Below are 18747 nucleotides of genomic sequence, written 5' to 3' on the forward strand. Positions count from 1 at the left end.
GTGTCTGTGCGTATGCTTGTGTGGTTTCTAGTAAGTTGTAGTTGCTAATAGAAACAAATAATGCAAACAAATTCATAGACCAGATGGGAAATTAATCTGTTCCACACACCCCATGATATTACAGAGAAACTATTTGAGATATGTTTGAGAGAGTTTTTAACTCTTCAGTGAGACAGTGATTTTGAGCAGAAAGGCCAAACTTCTAAATTACCATCAATTCAATGAGAATTTGAAAGGTAACCTAAAAGTGGCATCACTGGGCATGTAGAAACATTATTTTGGAACTTTCTTAAGCTTATGCTGTTCATCCCACTGGGAGGAGGAGTGTTCCTGTTCAAACAATGTTAAATTCTCATATTCTGGCCTGGAAGGATGCTGTCACAGGTGCAGGAGTGACTTGTTGCCTGTTTGCAACCTGAGCTGTAATTTCAGAGTCAAATTGCACAATTGAGGAAAAGAAGGAAACCTGCCTGAGTTAGGTAGATTAATTTTATAAAAGGTCACTGAAGTAATGTGAAATGCTAAAAGCACTCCCAGCAGGAGAGAATCAGGAGCCAGAGAGCTGTCAATATTGTGAAATAGATAATGTATACTCAATCAGTTTAAGCAAGAGAAGTATAAATTCCACCCTGTTGCACTTCATGTGTACAAGGTCCATTGTCATTCTCCAAATGCTCACTAAAACACATTCTGGTATGCCTAAAGAATGGCTTAGCTGAGTTGTGTCTATCACAGTAACTGGCCCAGAACCCCTCTGTAGAAGTACACAAAAACTACTGTTACACTTGTATCTCCAGGTTAGGTTAGAGGGAGGGAAGAGAAAGATCAAAAAAAGAAAAAAAATAAAAAAGTCCCCCCCCCACAAAAAAAATCCAAGCCAGAACAATGAAGTGGCAAAGGGCTAATTGAGCTGTCTCATGGTGGCAGAAATCATTGTGCAACTCCACTATTTGCTTCAAACTTCATGGAGACTGGGTCACAGAATCATCAAATCAAAGAAAACGCCAGGGTTGGAAGGGACCCACAAGGATCATCAAGTCCAACTCCCAGCCCTGCACAGCACCATCCAATAGTCACACCTCGTGTCCAAAAGCATTGTCCAGATGCTTATTTTGTCAGGCTTGGTGCTGTGACCACTTCCCTGGGGAGCCTGTTCCAGTGCCCAGCAAGTCCTGTCACTGGCCACAAGAGTGAAGATATCATTCTGGCTGAAATTTTCTAGGCTGTTTGTTTCTGAGCTGGCTCATTTTTTTAAAGGAACATGATAAGCCCAGATGGTGCCAGCATTTTATTTCTTGTTCTAGTTAAACTTCTTCATTTGTTCCTGAAAAAGAAATGCATTTGGTGATGTGTTGGTCCTACCATCTAGATTTCCTCCATGAATGCCTAGCTCTTAGGTTTCTTGGGTTCAGAGTTCTGTCAGGATGACAGAGGGCTCCCCTCTTCCCTGTCTGTTCAAAGGACTGACAAGGTATTGAAGTTTTATCACTTACATTGTGAAGGTTTTGGTTCAGTCTGGGTGGATGCCAGTGTATCAGGAGTTAGAGTTAATAGGGAGTCTGTCAAGAGATCTAGGTTACTAGTATGAATTTTAGTGGTATGATTGGATTTTGTGTCCCTGATAGTCCTATGACAACGAGGGCTGTGTTGTGGAATAAGCCTTTGGAAATTTTGAGATATGAATAGTCAGATTCCCACCCTGAAGTCTTTGGTGGCTCAAGAGAAGATTGCACCTGTCTAGCCTTTGCAGCCTCCTAGCAGACTCTTGGAAACTACAGTCAGATGTCTTTGCTGGTTTTTTCCAAGAACTGGAGATGTTTGTTGCATGCATCAGGACTGTAGTTCACACATTTTATGGGCAGCATGAAGTCTGCAGCTCATTGGGTGGTTGCTAAAGAAAGGTCTTGGGTTTTTTTTTATTACTTAGTTAATTTGACTGGAATTTGTCTGCTTGTCCAATACAAAATATTTCAGGGAGACTGTGTTGGTTTCACAGACAACCTGCTAGAAACCCAGCAGGTTGCTGGGGCTCAGTGCTGCCTCTGAAAGATCCAGGACCAGTAGCCAGCAGTTACCATAAAAGGGGGCTTTTAAAAGGTAAAGGTAAAAAAAGGGTACATCCTAATTTTCATGGACAGTCATATCTCTCCTTCCATAATAATCAAGCCCTACTTACAGCTGGGCAGCTTTTTGGTATCCTTTACTAATGTTCAGAGAATTTAAGTAGATGGAGGCCTTCAAGTGCTATCTCCCAAAACCATTTCTTTGTGTACTTGAGAAATTTGATCTTTTTTGTTTTGGAAAGTGCCTGATGAGAGCTGTACAAAGTGTTCCAGCCAGGGTCTCCCTGGGGCTATGTACAGTCAGTGTTTCTGCTGGAAATGCCTCCATAATAAATTAATTGACAGTCTGTGTGCCCCAAAAGGTGTGGCTGACATTTATGCATAAAATAAAATCATTTATGAGTCAAAAATGAGCCTTGAACCACCTGTCAACTTTATGTGTGCATCTTACTGAGTATCACCAAACCAGGTTATGGACTTTTTGTTCAGGAAGGTAGCTGTGATACAGTAACAATTTTTGATCTGAGGCACTTCTAAAAATAATTTCTTTCTGAAACTGAGAAAAATAGAAGTCAACTGATTGAGGAGTAAGCTTGATTGCAAGTGTCAAGATAAATCCTTCCATTTCCACTTGATTTCTTTTCAGTTCTTGTTTAATTACTTTTTATTGATAACAGACAATATATACGAATCAAAATCACACATTTTCTTTTAATGCTTCTAGAAAATACAACCTCCCTGGTTTTTCTTTCCCTACTAATAGTGACATGTCATTGGGTTTGTTTTTCCTTTGGTTGATACATTTGAATATTGATAACTTATCTTCTCATTTAATTTTGCAGAAAATATGGAAATATGAGTTAATGTTAATTAATAAAACAGGTAGAAACCTGCAGTTCTTGCAGCTGTATTCCATTCTGCTTAACATATATATTATTGTGTGTTTTTAAAAGGGTGAGGCATTCCTTAGGGCAGTGAATGTTTGCTGTATCTGTGTAAGCCTGGCAGCTCCCTCCCTCTTGTCAGATCTTTATTCTGTTCTATCATCCTTAATCCCCTGGACTGCCTACTAAATTGCAATTTCCTCCATTAATCCACCTGGTCTGCAACTCTCCCAGATTTTTTCTGGAAGGCTTTAAGGAAAATCCAGGTATCACACGCAACTACTCCCACTGCTAATTCAGTTTCTCCTCCTTTTACCCACGTCAGAAACATGTGATTTCTCTTTGAGGTATTTATTTATTCCCCAAGATAGACAGTTCTCTGTTTTGATCATGAGCTCTCCAAATCTTTTACCTGCTTGACAGCTCCTTCAGACAAAGGGGTGACAACCTCCATGAAATAATGCTATTGGTGCTCATTTCCCTCTGCCCTTTTCCTTTCCACAAGGCTGACTTTCAATCCTCATTCCTTTCTTTTGCCTTCTTTTCTGCACCAGCACATCCTGTTCACAAAAGCCAGCATTTATCAAGGGTTATCAGGCACCACCCCTGCCACCCTTTCTCCTCTGGTGCCAGGCTGTCTCCTCACGTGTGCCTGCCCTAAGAAGTTGTCAGTCCCTAGGGCCTGCAGTCCTCCTTCCAGACCAGGCTGTAGCACAGGGTGAAATGGAGGGACTGCACACTCCCTCCTTCATTGCCAGTGACCAGCCATACCTTTCCTTTCCCAGCTTTGTGTGAGGGCCTGACTCACCTGCTGCCTTTTGTGTTAACTGGAACAGTCTGGTGGGGAGAACGTTTGATCTTGGGCATCCTGGAAGAGAGCAGCAGTTTCCCTGTGCTGTGGAAGAGCAGTCAGGACACAGCTGGGAAATGTTACACTCCTCAGGAGAACTGACAAACACGAGCTGATTCAGCAGCTTGTCTGCTGTCTGTTACTCCTTTTCCTGTAAAGGATGCTAACAAGGGGTATTTCTTTACCCTCTGCTGTTTCTTTACCCTCCACTCACTGGAATGTAGTAACACCAGTGATGTCTGCTGAACTAGAGTTAGTTGTCTAGTTAACTGTCAGTTCATGGATTGAGGAGGGAGGAAAAATCACCTGCTTGAATAATGTCTGAGACCTCTGTCTTTTCCTATGTCATGAATCCTCTGCTTCTGCTGGGGGGGAGGGGGAGCCAGTTATGGGGAAATTTTCTGTGAAAATTGCTTGTGGGTTTAGTCAGTGGTACTTTTCATGTTAATGACACATTCGATAGCTAGTTCAAGTAGCAAATTTAGAGGTCCTATACTTGTACCCCCACCCCACCCGTGGAAATCGGGCACTTGTTATGCTTTGTAACATTTTTACTTTGCAGCTTGTTCTTAGCTACTTATGTGGCTCCCAAGCTTGCATATTCATAGACCTCACAACCAAATAATAGCAAAGCAGTAAATGTAGCAATCTCTGTGCAAACTATGAGTGCTATATGTTTTCTTATAGAAAGACTTTTGCATCAAAATGCTTAAAGTCTTCTTCATTTTATTATAAACACTTTTAATTAAAAAGCTGTTGTCATTAAATTCCATTTTCTGCTTTGAGCCCTTTTTTTCATCTCCAGTGAGATGTTGAATTTTGAATTCCTCTGTAGTCCTCATACTACTGCTGTGGAGCAGAACCATCCGACATATCTTAGTCTTTGGGAATAATTCAGTAGTTGCCTTCAAGTGCAGTTGGTGATGTTACACATTGATGAAACCTTATGAGAAAAAGTACTTTAGGGAAATAGACCTTTCAGTGTGCATTATAGAATTGCAGTCAGCTTTCTATGTTTTGTATTACCTCTGCAATAATTGTGCTCTGCTTTTTTATTGCAGTATCTACTAGAAATGAAAAGCCTAATTCTGCCCCCTGAACATATTCTGAAGAGAGGGGACAGTGAAGCAATAGCATATGCTTTCTTTCATCTTCAACACTGGAAAAGAGTAGAGGGGGCATTGAACCTCTTACACTGTACATGGGAAGGCAGTAAGTAATCCTCTTTTTTACAAAGGATCTAATAAAATATTTTTATTGAATGTCATGAAAAAAGTAATAGTTTTTATCAAGTATAGTATGTGAGAATTTTGGACACCAGTTAAATCCTCACCAGCATTGAAATATTTGAAATTTGAACTGAAAATACAAACTTCATTTAATGAGTAAAAGAGGTTTGAAGTCTTGTATTTGCTGTGTAATACTGAATGAAATTTCCCAGCTTCTTTGAGACACTTTTTCTTGCTCACAGATAAGGAGATAATAATTCAACTTATTTCATTTCAGGGTTGTAGAGATTAGTTTGTCATTATTTGAATTGGTAATTTCAAACAGAGTGTATTCAGATTGGACATAAAAAAAAATATTTTTCAGTAAGGGTGGTAAGGCACTGGAACAGGTTGCCCAGAGAAGCTGTGGATGTGCCATCCCTCCAAGTGTTCAAGACCAGGTTGGATGGGGCTTCAAGCAACTTGGTCTAGTGAAAGGTGTCCCTGTTCATGGCATTGGAGTTGGAACTGGATTATCTTTCAAGACCTCTTCCAATCCACACCATCTTGTGATTCTCTGAATGCTTTGATATTTAGAAATTATGAATGTGCCTTATAGACAAGTATATATTAATGTGTAATATAAAGCAATACTGTATTTTTTACTTTCTTTTTAATGGCAGTGAATTCAGTGAAGGATTACTGGGATGCATAGGGGGCTGGAATATGTGGTATAGGAGAAAATGCTGAGGAAGCTGGTTTTGTTCAGCTTGTCTTACGGTGGGTGAAGACATTATTCAATTGGTGTCTTCCACCACCCAACAGAGAGATACTATGGAAGAGAGAGTCACAGTCTTCACAGAATGGCCCAGCATAAAGACAAGAAGCAATACACACAAGTTCAAACCAGATAAATTTCATCCTGACCTAAGAAATATTTTTCACAGTGAGAGGATCTGTGGATCTCCAGCCCCAGAGGTACTCAGAGCTCAGCTTGACATAGTTCTGAGCAATCCAGCATAACTTGGAAATGACACTCCTTTGAGTGGGAGGTTGGAGTATATGACTTCCAAAGGTCTAACCTTCTAATATACCTTATCCGTGTTTTTTACCAGGTTTCAGAGAATTTAAAAGTACAATTTAGAATCAGCCTTTGTTGGCCTGGTTTTTTTGATGAGGTTTTTTTCCTTTATGTTCCCAGTTTCTGCTCTGCTTTATTCTGTTCTTTTTCAACCTCTCCATATGTTATTATACCACCTTTTTTGTGTGTGTTTCACCATTTTTTGTCCTCATATAGCTTTGATAGAAAAGATATTTTGTTACCATGATAATTCCTACATAAATACACTTAATACCTCCATTGTAAAAGTGATGTACTATCTCAGTTATACTATGAAATGACCTGAACTTGCCTAATTTGCAATGTAGACTCCCTGAGGATGCACGGGTTTTATTTCTAGGTGTATAGAACACTGTGCTCAGTAATCCACACCAGTGCTGCCTGGGGTTTGCTCTGCTGCATTGTTCTCTGTCACATCTGCTAGCTCTTCTCCCATTATTTCTCCCAGTCTATTATTTTCTCTGTCATAGGTTCACTCCCAGTGGCTTATTTTCAGTGATTTGCTTTTATGCAGTGTTCCTTCTCGTCTGGATTGTTGCAGAAGTCCTTTAGCCCAGGGTTCATTATTCCATCAGTAAAAGCAATATTTTGCAGGGAATCCTGAACAGATCTTTTGCTTTGTCAGGCTGGGGAGCCCTAAAGGGCTTTGTACCAGGACCAGGTTTTGGCACAGGAGTCTGGCTGCCCTGCAGTCCTCCTGCCACTTAGGAAATGAGTCATTTGTGCCTAAAGGCAACATAGGGAATTCTCATCTAACTACATTCCACTTCTTATTATCTCTACATTCAACAATCTGAACACATAATTTATTAGCTAATAGCTGTATAATAGCCTGTAAAGTTGTAAATCAATAACATTGCATAACTTCTGCAGAAAAATCCATAATTTATTTTGTACAGTGTTTTCAGAAAAACACAAAGAGTGCATGAGTCCTCAAAATTTTTGTTCAAATTTTGCTCACACATGAAGACAACCAAGGGTTTTAATGGTTTCACAGTGTCTAGTCCAATAATCATAGCATTTGATCGGTATCTTAGCATCTCTGTATAACTAAGTGAAAATCAGTGAAGACATGACAGAGAAGTTAAATTAATAAAATACTAGTTTTAACCAACAGTCTACATATAATACATGATCAGTTGTCCTCACTTTCTATGTGTTTGTAGGTATTCTATTCGTAGTACAACTATAAAAACCCAAGTGCCACCACTGTGTTTGGGCCAGCTTCTCTGTACAGAAGGTCTGTAGTTTACAGTAGGTCTGTAGTGTATAACCAAGCTTCAGAAGTGTTTAGGGTGATGGTTTGTCACTATTGATTTCTAAACTTGTGTCAAAATTCCTACTGTTTGCATGAAGAAGAGAAACCTAGGGATCCCCAAATGCTCCAGTAGCTCTTGCAGTAAGTACAGGGGTGAGTGGCAAACTGTCTCTGTGCTACCTGAGTCAATTAATGTAAAATAGGATCAGATCATAACGAAAGAGTAAGGCATAGAAGTATCTACATAGACACAAACTGGTCCAGATAAACCAGAGCACTTCCTTCCATGGCTGATATCATTGCTAAATAAATAGTTTTAAATATCCCATAGTTGGTCTCATGTCAAGCATAACTGCTTAAATTGAGTAAAATCTATCCAGACATTTTTCACTTGTTTTGTAAAGGCAACATCTTTACCTCCCATTTTATTCGATTAAAATCTTAATATTACTGTGGCTTAGGGTAAGGTAGAAGAGGCTTGATTGTCTGTTGCAATATTAAGCCAAATCAGAAGGAAAAACTTGTGTTAGGGATTTTGAAAAAATGAGCATTGAACATCATTCCACATATGTTTTTGTACAGGCACTCAAATTTGTTGTGCGTTAAGATCATACACAGCTTGGACTATTGTATTTGTACTTGGTTTTTTGGGTTGCTATGGAGATGGGTGGTTAATGCTGGAAGAGCATTACAACCAGGCTGGTTTACAATCTTTCAGGATCTCTGCTCTCTTTACTAATGCTTTAAATGCAGCAATCAAGAAAAAATACAATAATATAATTTCACCAAAAAAACACAGCTAACATAATTTCAAATGCAGTGTGCACAGCTGAAAATCTTGGGGGATTGTATATTTAAACAAATTCTTAAGTTGCCTTGTGAGCAAGAGATAATGGACTGCTATTGTGTGGCAGTGGGCTGTACCTAACAGCTAAAGTGTACAGTGCTTCTAGGACATCTGTTGGGGAAAATATTGCTTCAGTGACTGATGTTCATAGGAGTAGTGAGAATAACATGATGACATTTTAACAGTGAATATAATATATAGGATAATGGAAAAGGATGCCTTGATTGCAAAGCTATATTTCAGTTAAGTATTCTGATGTTTCCATAAACCACACTCAGATGGCCTATGACATCAGCACTGTCAAAATCTAGCAATCCATTTCCCTCCCTCTCTGTTATTTTCAATTTTAAAAACTCATAAAATTAAGTGTTATTTAATCCATGACCTGAAGATTTATATTGGAAACCTGACTTGATCCTCTGCATTTAGAAAGAATGCATGAGAGGAACCTGCGCTTAATAATTTAGTATTAATCTTTGCTAAATAGAAAATGAAAGCATGACTGTGTTGGAAAACTGATCCTCCTCAGAGCTCATCTCATTAGTGTTACCTGGCTTGCTGGAGTGTGATGGAAAAAGTATAGTGTATTTTTTCCATTAAAAACTTCTCTTACTCTGTGCACTCCGAGACTGTGAGTACTGGTGTGATTTCACAGGCTTGGCTGGTCATTTTTGTAGGCTATACCTGTATAGCCTGTATCAGATTGACTTTTTTCCCCTGAAATTTAAAAACTCTGCAGCCTAAAAGCCTAAGACAAAATGTGTAAATTTGGCTATGGAATTGGAAGTATAATGGGCTTGATTATGCAAAAGTTCTTGTATGTCCTTGTAATGTCATCTCACCTGGCATTCATGAACATTGTCTCAAGAATAAAAATAAACATAGGAGTTTTTGTGATTAAAAGCTTAATGTAGATTTCTATTTTGGCATTTCATTAAGCAATTTATATGCTGTTCGCAACCAAGTGTAAATGTTTTGTCTATGTTTGTTTTTCAGAATTGGAAGTATTCTTAAGTATGACTGCCACTCTTACAGTAACTTATGCACTGTGTTTTCTTTTCAGCTTTCAGAATGATCCCCTATCCACTGGAAAAAGGACATCTTTTCTACCCTTACCCTATTTGTACAGAGACTGCAGATAGAGAACTACTACCATGTATGTTCAATGTTTTTCTTCTTATGATTGACACTGCAGAATTGTTTACCTGAGACTTGCAGCACCAGTCTCCTTTGATGCCTTTTAAATTGAGTGCACTGGATTAGAATAACCAGATTGATAGTGAGCCTCTGGAGCTCCTGTGATGGTTCAAGAGACAGCTCCTCAGCATAGTTCATAACAATTAGCTGTATTTATTATTTCTAACAACTTACAGACAGGGAGAGAAATTACCAAGAAGATCCAAATCAGTTGGATCTTCCTATTCTCTCTTGCCAAGACACTGATCTTTCATCTAGGTTAACATCTCATCAAACCAAAAGCACAGTGTCACAGCCTTGTTAATCTTTGGTAGACACACTAGCTACTTAAATTCCAAGGCAGGATCCAACTTGCTTGAGGACAGCTGGATCATTACTGCAGCTAGTACTCATGACAGGCTGTGCTTACATTTTCCAAAAAGCAGTCTTAAATAGCAACAAAGGGTTTTCTTCAAGTTATGGCATGTGTACTCTTATGAAGAGATTGATGTGAAGTCATCTCAGACAATTTTATGTGGGTTTATGGTGTGTATTAGGAAAGTGCCAGCAGTGTTCCCAGGTAAGGATATAAAGAGAGATACAGTCCTCAAGAAGCCTTACAGTCCAAGCTAATGAGACTCACTGCAGTGCATGCAGTGAAGCACAAGAATGCAGAGGAAGAGCCAAAGCAGCCAGTCTTGCAGTTACACTTCATTCCCACATGTTCTCTCTGTGGGACTTCGTGTGAGCACAAGTGGAACACACACAAGTTTGCAGGGTCAGGGCAGAGAAGGCAAATAAAACTTGATCCAAGGAAGAAGATTCTTCTCTCACCTTCTTTCTCTCAAAGAAGGAATAAAGAAAAATTTGTTCTGGAACAAGTAAAATGAAACCTGCTTCTGTTGGGAAGGCTGGTTTTGAGGGCATTTTGCACCCTTTGTAGTCTTTCATTCAGAACCTCTCTGGCTTGGGCTAAAAAGGTATTGCCTTTTTTATAAGCCTACATGAGTAAGCATTAGGTGAGAATAATATAGCGAAAATCCACTCATTGCAAGTCTCTCCACAGCACATTCTTGCTGATATTACGCAGAAATCCTTGGCAACTGACAGTACCTCCCCACCCCATTATAATCATCCTAATTATAACACCTCTCAGAGTGCTCTGCTTGCTTTACTCAGAGGGATGCTGAGCTGGGGAGGGTGGAGTGTCAGGAGATTTAGGAATGACAAAGTCATGCAGAATAGCTCAGCATTCCTTTTTTAGATGCAAAACTAATCGTTCTTGTCAAATGTTACAAGCTAACAGTGGGACTCTAACAACGTTTGCAGGCAGTGTGTTCTGCTCTGGCAGTTATTGGGAAATGCCTTTCACTGCAAAATCTCCTGGGTTAGGGGAGGGAAGGGTTTAGCATACCGTGACAGACACAGGTGGGTTAGAGGGGTTTTGCATACCTGTCCACACCCTTTAATTGTGCATTTTTTATGGGAGAGTCAGATGGAATTTTATCAGAACACAACACTCTTGACAAACTCTCCAAATTAAAAATACCAATTACAAAACTTTTGCCCAGACTGGATAACAGACTGGAACAGCAGGGTTGAGCCTGAGCACTGACAAGGAAGTGGGAAAAAAAGTGCAAGAGATCCTAGACTTAAAAAGCCCATGTTCTGGTATTTCTGATCTCTACATTTATTTTAAATTAAGGAGAAGTTGTGATCTATCCCTACTTTAGTTTTTTTCTAACTGATCAAACTAGCAGACTCAAGAGTCATACATATTTTTAGATTTTAATATTCTAATTTAAACTCTTATGAATTCCTCCTTTTTGCTTTGATAACAACTCCACTCTGGATGAATGCAGTCATGAATGTTATCCTGCCATGTTGCTGGATTACCCTGTGTTTATGTTTTCTGTAAGTACAAAGAGAGGAGAGCTGATCACTGAAGAAAAGAAAGTAGGCAAAATGGAAGAGCAGTGTTTCATATATATGAGCAGCCATAGGATTTGAGTAATGGATTTGAGTATATGGGAAGCCTTGAGGTTGGTCTTGTATGAGAAAAAAAATGTTTCAAAGTTTGCATTTATCTTGACTGTAGCTCTAAACTGTAGGAGTGAAACAAACAGGTATGAGTCCACTCGACTTTTTGCCAACTCAACCTTTTGCCAACCCAGAGGAATTTTCACCTTGAATCTGAGCTGCCATAAAGGTTTAAGGGATATATCCTTCTGGTAAAATATTCATTGTCCTCTTCTAGCCCTTTTAGTCATCTCAGTGTTGCTTTTTCCAAAGTCCAGTGAAGGGTTTTTTATACCAGAGTCAAGGAAATTTCTATATTCTTAACAGAATCTTAAAAATTCACTGTTCGTTTAATTTCCAAGTTTTAAAATACATGCTTATATGTCCTGCTTTTAGGATAATTTTTCTTGCTCTGCAGATAAAACACTCAGAATTTACAGTTACAGAGGCTGCAGTTTTACCACCTGCTTTAACTGGTCTTAAATTGGTCAGCAATGCTTCTGTATGGTTGGGCTCACTGTTGCTCCCAGGCACACGTTTCTGCACTCCCTGTGTATCAGCATTAACAAACATGCAGCTTAGTTAATTATGTTAGTTAATGATGTGCATTAAAAAAAAAATGATGTTTTATTTCTAAGTCTGTTTTCTGGGATTAGCTGTTGCAGAGCTGCATTATAGTTACTGCTGACACAAGGAAGACAAAAGTAACCTGTACAATGAACCAGAGTAAAACAGAAATATGCTCTTTAGAGAGAATTACTTGGCAGAGACAATTGACACAACACTAATGTCATTAGATGTATCCAAACTTCCATCTTCCTCCTTCAAAAGCATCTTCTTGTGTCTCTGGTTGATTAAATTACGTAAAAAACGTTGGTTTGGTTTTGGTTGGTGTTGTGTTTTGATTTTTTTCAATGTATAATTCTTCTTCTTCTCTACCTTTTTCTATAGCATTTCATGAGGTTTCAGTTTATCCCAAGAAAGAGCTTCCCTTCTTCATCCTCTTCACTGCTGGACTCTGTTCTTTCACAGCCATGCTTGCCCTCCTGACACATCAGTTCCCAGAGCTTATGGGAGTCTTTGCAAAAGCTGTGAGTATTCTTTGCTGCTGCTCCTTTCTGGTTAACAAAGGCTCCAATGCAGGAAAAGCTGAGATAAATGCTGCCAGGTATTAAATAGCTGCATAGTCAGAAGCATCAGTTCCTATCTGAGCAGGGGTATATGTGCACAACTGTCAAGGTTGCTAATTAGTAAGATACAGCTGTTTGTCTTCTCTGGTTTATATGGCTCTCTTGTTAGGTTTGATGTCTTGTGATTTTGCCAAAAAAAAGGGCTTGGTGGAAGAAGCAAATACTAGAATTTTCATGTATCATCCACTATAAACTAAAAATAGTTTGAAGAACCCCTCTATTTTGTGTAATCATAATGGCTGCTGTGATTTCTGATGCAATAGAAACTTTCAGTGTGAGCAGAAATAGAGTGTACTGTTAAGCAGGACAAATTTCTGTTTTTTTTCACTGAACTGCCAAGGAGGAAGGAGTCTCAACATTTCCCTCATAACTTTTCTGAACTACATCCAGAGAAGTATCTCCTAATTCTGATTTTTTTAATCCACCAAGGATTAATAAATTTTGGAGGATGAGGGGGAAGAGCCATGAATTATTCTAAACCAAACTTTTTTTCTTTGCAAAACCAAGAAACATTGTTCCAGCATGCTAGGAGACGAAAAATCCACTAACAGAAAAAACTCTAGGATAGTAAAGAATTCCTTTTCCAGTAAATACTGAATATCTTCTGTTGTAATATATTTTCTCAAATATATTTGTCGCTGTTCTAGATCTCACGTTTCCAAACTGGCCTCGTTTTTAAAGTCTTTGGTACTTTTGATTTGGGGGTATAGGGAGTGGAGTGGAGGAGGCCAGGCTGAAAGGTTTTGACAAATTCCAGATTGTCAGTACTCTTTCAAACCCTTTTGCAAAGGGCAAGAGTCTCCCTTTACAAGTGAGCAAGGTCTTCTGTTAACCCAGGCCTGTGAGTGGGGTCTGGTACAACAGTGGTTCATGCAGCAAGAATTTTCTTTCATTTCTTTGTCTAGAGGATGGAAAATAAGATCAGTTATACCAGAAGGTACCTCTTCTCTCAGCAAAAAGTGCTGAAACATACCTGAAGTATTATTACTCCTTCTTGTTTCTTGACTGTGTACGTAAGTGTCAGTAAGTGTTCAACTTGGGCATATGATCAATTGCAGATCCCAAATCTGTCCCTGTTAGCCTTGTTCCTGTGTTTATCAGCTTTGTGTCCTGAACAAAGACTATATGCTGGCAGCATTAGGAAATTGTGTACTTAGTTCTCCTGCCATGGGCAGTGAGCTGCTGGAATTGGAGAAAATTAGTAGACTCTTCATGGGCTTAAATCACCTGGCTTTGATTGCTGACTTGATTGCAGATAGAGATAGTGGAAGTTACACTGGTGGCATTGTTTCTCCATGGTTTGGAGCTTGCAGGTTCTAAAGCCATTTGGTGAGTAGAATCAGTCAAGAAGGATCTATTTTCCTGATGTGTAAGTGCAGCTGCCATTGGTGTTAACATTAAGACAAATACCCTAAGGCTCTGTATGGCGTTATTCAGTTCTGCATATCAGAGCAAGTAAAGCTTCTAGTTAGGAAGCACAGACAAACAGAATTGTATTTTGTAGACCGATTGATTTTCCAGGTGAAGAAAAAACTTGGCTTGTTTTAAACTGTAGATAATTTGTTGAGTTTTTTATAGAATACAGTAAATTACTTGAGCAACAAAATTTCTGTGAATTGCAATAAAAGTCACTATCAGGCAAATTATTCTTGTTTCATTGATCTAACAGGTATGTAATTTGAACTAGTTACAAAGCTGAGTTTTATTCAAGTAGATGTGATGGTACAAGCTTACCACATAAATCAAGTGTTGCTCAAATAGTAGAAGATATCCCCTGAAGAGCTTTTTGCATTTTCCAGAATTAAAGGAACATATTTATTTAAGCACTTCAGAGCTTAACCAGAGGGAATGTTTCTCCTTGGACTAAGCCATTTGAAACAGAAAGAGCAGTCTCTAAGATTAGGTAAATCAGTGTTTCATTGATTCAGCTGTGGCTCATGTTATACAGCTTGACCTTTAGCACCAGAGCTGAAATATTTGTTCTGCTTCAGTTACTTTTTCCTTTGACTTGTACTTATGACAAAATGACATTACCAGGGGTGGTGTTACCTGGTTTTCCCATGATGCACAAGTTGTCCATGATGTAGTGTCTGCATTGTATGCAAACACATCCAAGAGAAAAAAAAAAGGAGTTAGAGTGCTCACTATTGCCTTTAAAATGCATAAGCATCATAAATGCTGTACTCTCTCATACACATGTAGGGCCCCAGCACAGGTGTATGTAATGAGTTGTATGTATGAGTTGAACTGCAGGCAATGTAAATCACAGTTAACATGTATTTCTCAAATGTATTATTAAGCAATTAAAATTAATAGTATTTCAGGAGTGCTTTGAATACCTGAGTTCTGCAACATGTAGCTGCCAATGTTTCTTTCCTGTGATAAAATGTTCTCCATCTTGATTATCTTCATATGCCTGTCTGAACACTAATATATTGAAGTCATATTTGAATGTTGTGTTCTGTAATAGAGAGAGGATGTTAAGATTAATTTTAGTCAGTGATGCAGAGCATGATAGGATAAATTACAGTTAATGATGCCTCAGTATATGGAGCAAATCTGAACCATTTTAAACTGAATCTCATGATATGTTTTTTGTGTCTGTGAGGTGGTCTGGCAGACCCTGATATGGAAAAGCCTCGCTTTCTCTTCAATAGGTTTTAGGTTCAGCTTTTAGTGGCTTCAGTGTGAGCTTCAATCTAGGATGTGAGACGTGTGAAAACTTTTGTAGTTCATCACTGTGATGATCTTTGTAAAAATGGAGCTCTTGCTTTTTTTGCTAGAAAATCCAGAAATCTCTGTATATGCAAGGTTCAAGAATTTTAAGTCTTTACATGTGAATTATGTCATTTTTATCATGCTGGAGGATTTTGCAGAGGGACACAGCAAGAATATCTTATTTTATTGGACAGCTTTCTCTTGACATGTATTGTCTCCTGGATTTTGATCTGAATATATATCTGATTTCTTTGCAGTTTCTCAGCACCCTCTTTGCCCCTTTAAATTTTGTGATGGAAAAAGTTGAAAGTATCCTGCCCTCCAGCCTGTGGCACCAGCTGACAAGGATCTGAGGGAGCATGCCTGCTGACTGACTGCCATGACATCTTCTGTGCCAACTTTTTGTTGACCACAGGAAAGCATGATAAAAAAGGGAAGCAGTTATAAGACTTAAAAACTCTTCATGGATTGTCTGTTCTCATATAAAAACTGTTTTGTTGTACAAAATACATTGATGTTAGGTTCTATTATATTTTGCCTTCAGAAAAGACAAAAAATAAACTTTTGTGTATTGTAGCATTGCTGTCTTTCAGCTTTTTCAGAACACAGATTCTAAGTTTTTGTTAAACTGTGGTATCTGTACCACAGATGTGTATGGAGCTACACATTCAGGTAATGGTACATGCTAATAATGTTACAGTTAAGCAACATTGTCACTGCCTTTTCTGATGGAGTTCATTTCGGGTGAGGCCTTCACTTCAGCAGTCTGGATGAGGGAGGCTTCTAGACAGTTCAAGCTCCAGCTTAAAGCTGCTTTAGGCTCTCCAGGCAGTTTGGATGGCACACAGGGCTTCTGATTCCCTTCTCTGCACAGAGGTCACTGTGTCCTCATTTGAATTTTCAAGAAGCCCACATACTTGGTGGATTTTTTTCACACCCCCAGTGTTTCAGATACCTTCTGCAAGCTTGTTAGCAAAATGGGTGTTAGTTCATGCACAATTAATAGAGAGGTTGGTGTTTCACTGTTAGTGTTCACCTAAGGAAATCTTATCCTTGTGCTGTGACTGTTAGACTAAGTATTCATTTATGACTTAGCCACTGTCAATGGAAACTTCTGAGGCCAGCTGTAAAATGAAGATTTTGATCTGGAAGTTGAAGCAAGTCCTCTGTCAAGAATTAAAAGTGGATCCTTACAGATGCCTCAAGGATTTTTTTTCCAGGTCACCTTCCAGATAAGGAAGCATAACCCTGAGGCAGTGGATCAAAAATACCACTTTACCACTTAAACTTTGCTGTTGCTCTTAAAATGCTGAGCAGTTTAAGGGACTGTGATCACTAGCAGATAAGTTTGTTTATCAATGAGGAAATGAGTGAGCAGAGACAAAACTCCCAATACTAGAACTTGTATAAAAGGAAAATGTTTCTTAACAATAGAAGATGCATTACATTATTTTTTTGTTCACTTGATCACAAACATATTAGTCTAGTAGAAGACACATGTTTGTTCAAGTGAGAAAAAGTACCATGTAAATACTGATGTGCTATGAGATTAAAAGAAGCAGAAATCAGCTGTAAGACCTGGGAAAGCCCCAAGGTTTAGAAGAGCAGAGAACCCCACGGACAAATGTTAGACCTGGTAAGGCTGTTGGAGGTTTCCATACAGGTTTATCATCTCTGGCTATTACTCCTGCAAAACAATTCACTGTAATGTTGAAATTAGTCTGGCTTGCAGTTAATGTAGGATGTGGCATAAGATTAGAGGTAATGGATTGCTAGTGGATAAGCATGTGGAAGTAAGACACAGACCAATATTTGAGTTCTATTTTCATCTGAATTGCTACAACAGCTACAGAAAACACCCTCACAGCAGGTGCTGCTGTTTATCTCCAGCTGAAAATCTAGGGATAACCATATTAATTTGTTTGCCTCAAAACAGCACTGTCAGAATTATGTAAGGGTGCTGAAAATCAAAAGGATCAGCCATAGTCTGGTCTTCTTCTGTGCTGCTTTGTATCCCATCCACCTATACCCGACATTTCAAAGGAATAAATTGCTGTGATTCACAGTCCTAAATGTAAACACATTTGCATTTGCACATTAGTATGTATCTAGCTGTATACAAATCTCCATATTTGTCAGCAGGTAGTAGTTTGGCCTTCCATTCAAAGATATTATTATTTATGTGGGAATTACTGTCTGTAATACTCTGATAAAAAGGAATGCTTAACTCCTGGAAGAATCTGGGGAATATTTAGGAATTCAAAAATATCTTTATGCAATTTTATTTCTATTTCCATGGACTTTTTTTTATCTAGAAAATCCTCTCTTTAATTACATTTCTAGGCATCTGGAAGACTAGGCAAATCAGACAAAGGATTTTCTTTTTCATTGGGCAGCGTTTATTGCCTTAGGCTTTGCTGCCTCTGACATGTTTCCTGTGAAGTTCAGTATGGCTTAAATCAAAAAGAAAACACAGCCCATGATTATAATGATGGAAAGCCTCTGGCTTAGTGCAGAGATAAGCCTTGTGGAAATCTGGTTCAGATAATAACTCATCTTAAGATTTAGGGGTGGAAGAAGTTTTTTAACTCCAAATGTTAGCAGTTCCTGGTTTTTTTCTTTAAAGACAACTTAAAGAATTTGTATGCACATTATCTCTTTACACTATAACCTAACTATAAAACAAAAAAGGAGAAGACTCCCCCCAGGAGTGTCAAGGCAAGCTGGGCCCCTCTGTGCCTCCCTCCCATCGGATAGATGTACATCTGCTCCCTGCCAGGAATGCACTCAGAGAGGTGAATGCTACACCAAGGAGAGTGCTACTTCTTTCTCTAGTGCTGCTTTCTCTTTTTTATCATTTGGTCTGTATCCTGAACATATAGACTGCTTTTTCAGAGCATGGAAGTCCTTACCCTAGCAGAAAGGAGAAAATTATCAGGAGTTTTGCCATGTTGAAGAAACCTGTAGAAGCTAAACATCCAAAGGAAGCTGCACCTCCTGCACATGCCACACACACCTCTTCACATCCAGTGTGGCTGTCATCCTGTGATGGCCCTGAAAACCTCAGTGGCTCCAGTTACAGCAGATTGTAAGAAGCAGCCCTGGCTCCACCCAGCTTCCAGCAGGGCTCCTGCCCAGCTCCCACCACAGAGGGAGCTGTCAGTATATTGATTCATATGCATTTGCTTCTTTCTCATAAGAGATCTTAACTTTATGAAGTTGCATCCATTTCCCCAGGCAAATGAGCTGTTATCCAAAAGAAACAACCCAAAAACACATTTCTGCTGGAACCCATGAGCTGCCTCTGTCTTTCTGATAACAATGTAAGTTTATTTCTATCGTTTGAAGTGGCAGGTAATACCTGCAGGCTGTGACATGACCACAAACTACTTGGAGGTTTTGCCCTTGGAGGCA

At 39.0% G+C, this 18747-nt stretch overlaps 1 protein-coding gene across 2 annotated transcripts in view; it reads left to right on the top strand.

The window, feature by feature from the left end:
• The window catches only part of ST7 (suppression of tumorigenicity 7), a 128533-nt gene extending 112624 nt beyond the window's left edge, over positions 1-15909 (top strand). For both annotated transcript variants that reach the window (XM_056515850.1, XM_056515859.1), the window contains exons 12-15: positions 4859-5009; positions 9294-9386; positions 12377-12516; positions 15591-15909. In XM_056515850.1, the coding sequence (XP_056371825.1) occupies positions 4859-5009; positions 9294-9386; positions 12377-12516; positions 15591-15686 (480 nt within the window). In that variant the 3' untranslated portion in view covers positions 15687-15909. The remainder of the gene's footprint in view (positions 1-4858; positions 5010-9293; positions 9387-12376; positions 12517-15590) is intronic.
• The last annotated feature ends 2838 nt before the right edge of the window (positions 15910-18747 follow it).

Source organism: Oenanthe melanoleuca, chromosome 1A, assembly GCF_029582105.1.
Source record: "Oenanthe melanoleuca isolate GR-GAL-2019-014 chromosome 1A, OMel1.0, whole genome shotgun sequence".
In the NCBI taxonomy this organism is placed as follows: Eukaryota; Metazoa; Chordata; class Aves; order Passeriformes; family Muscicapidae; genus Oenanthe; species Oenanthe melanoleuca.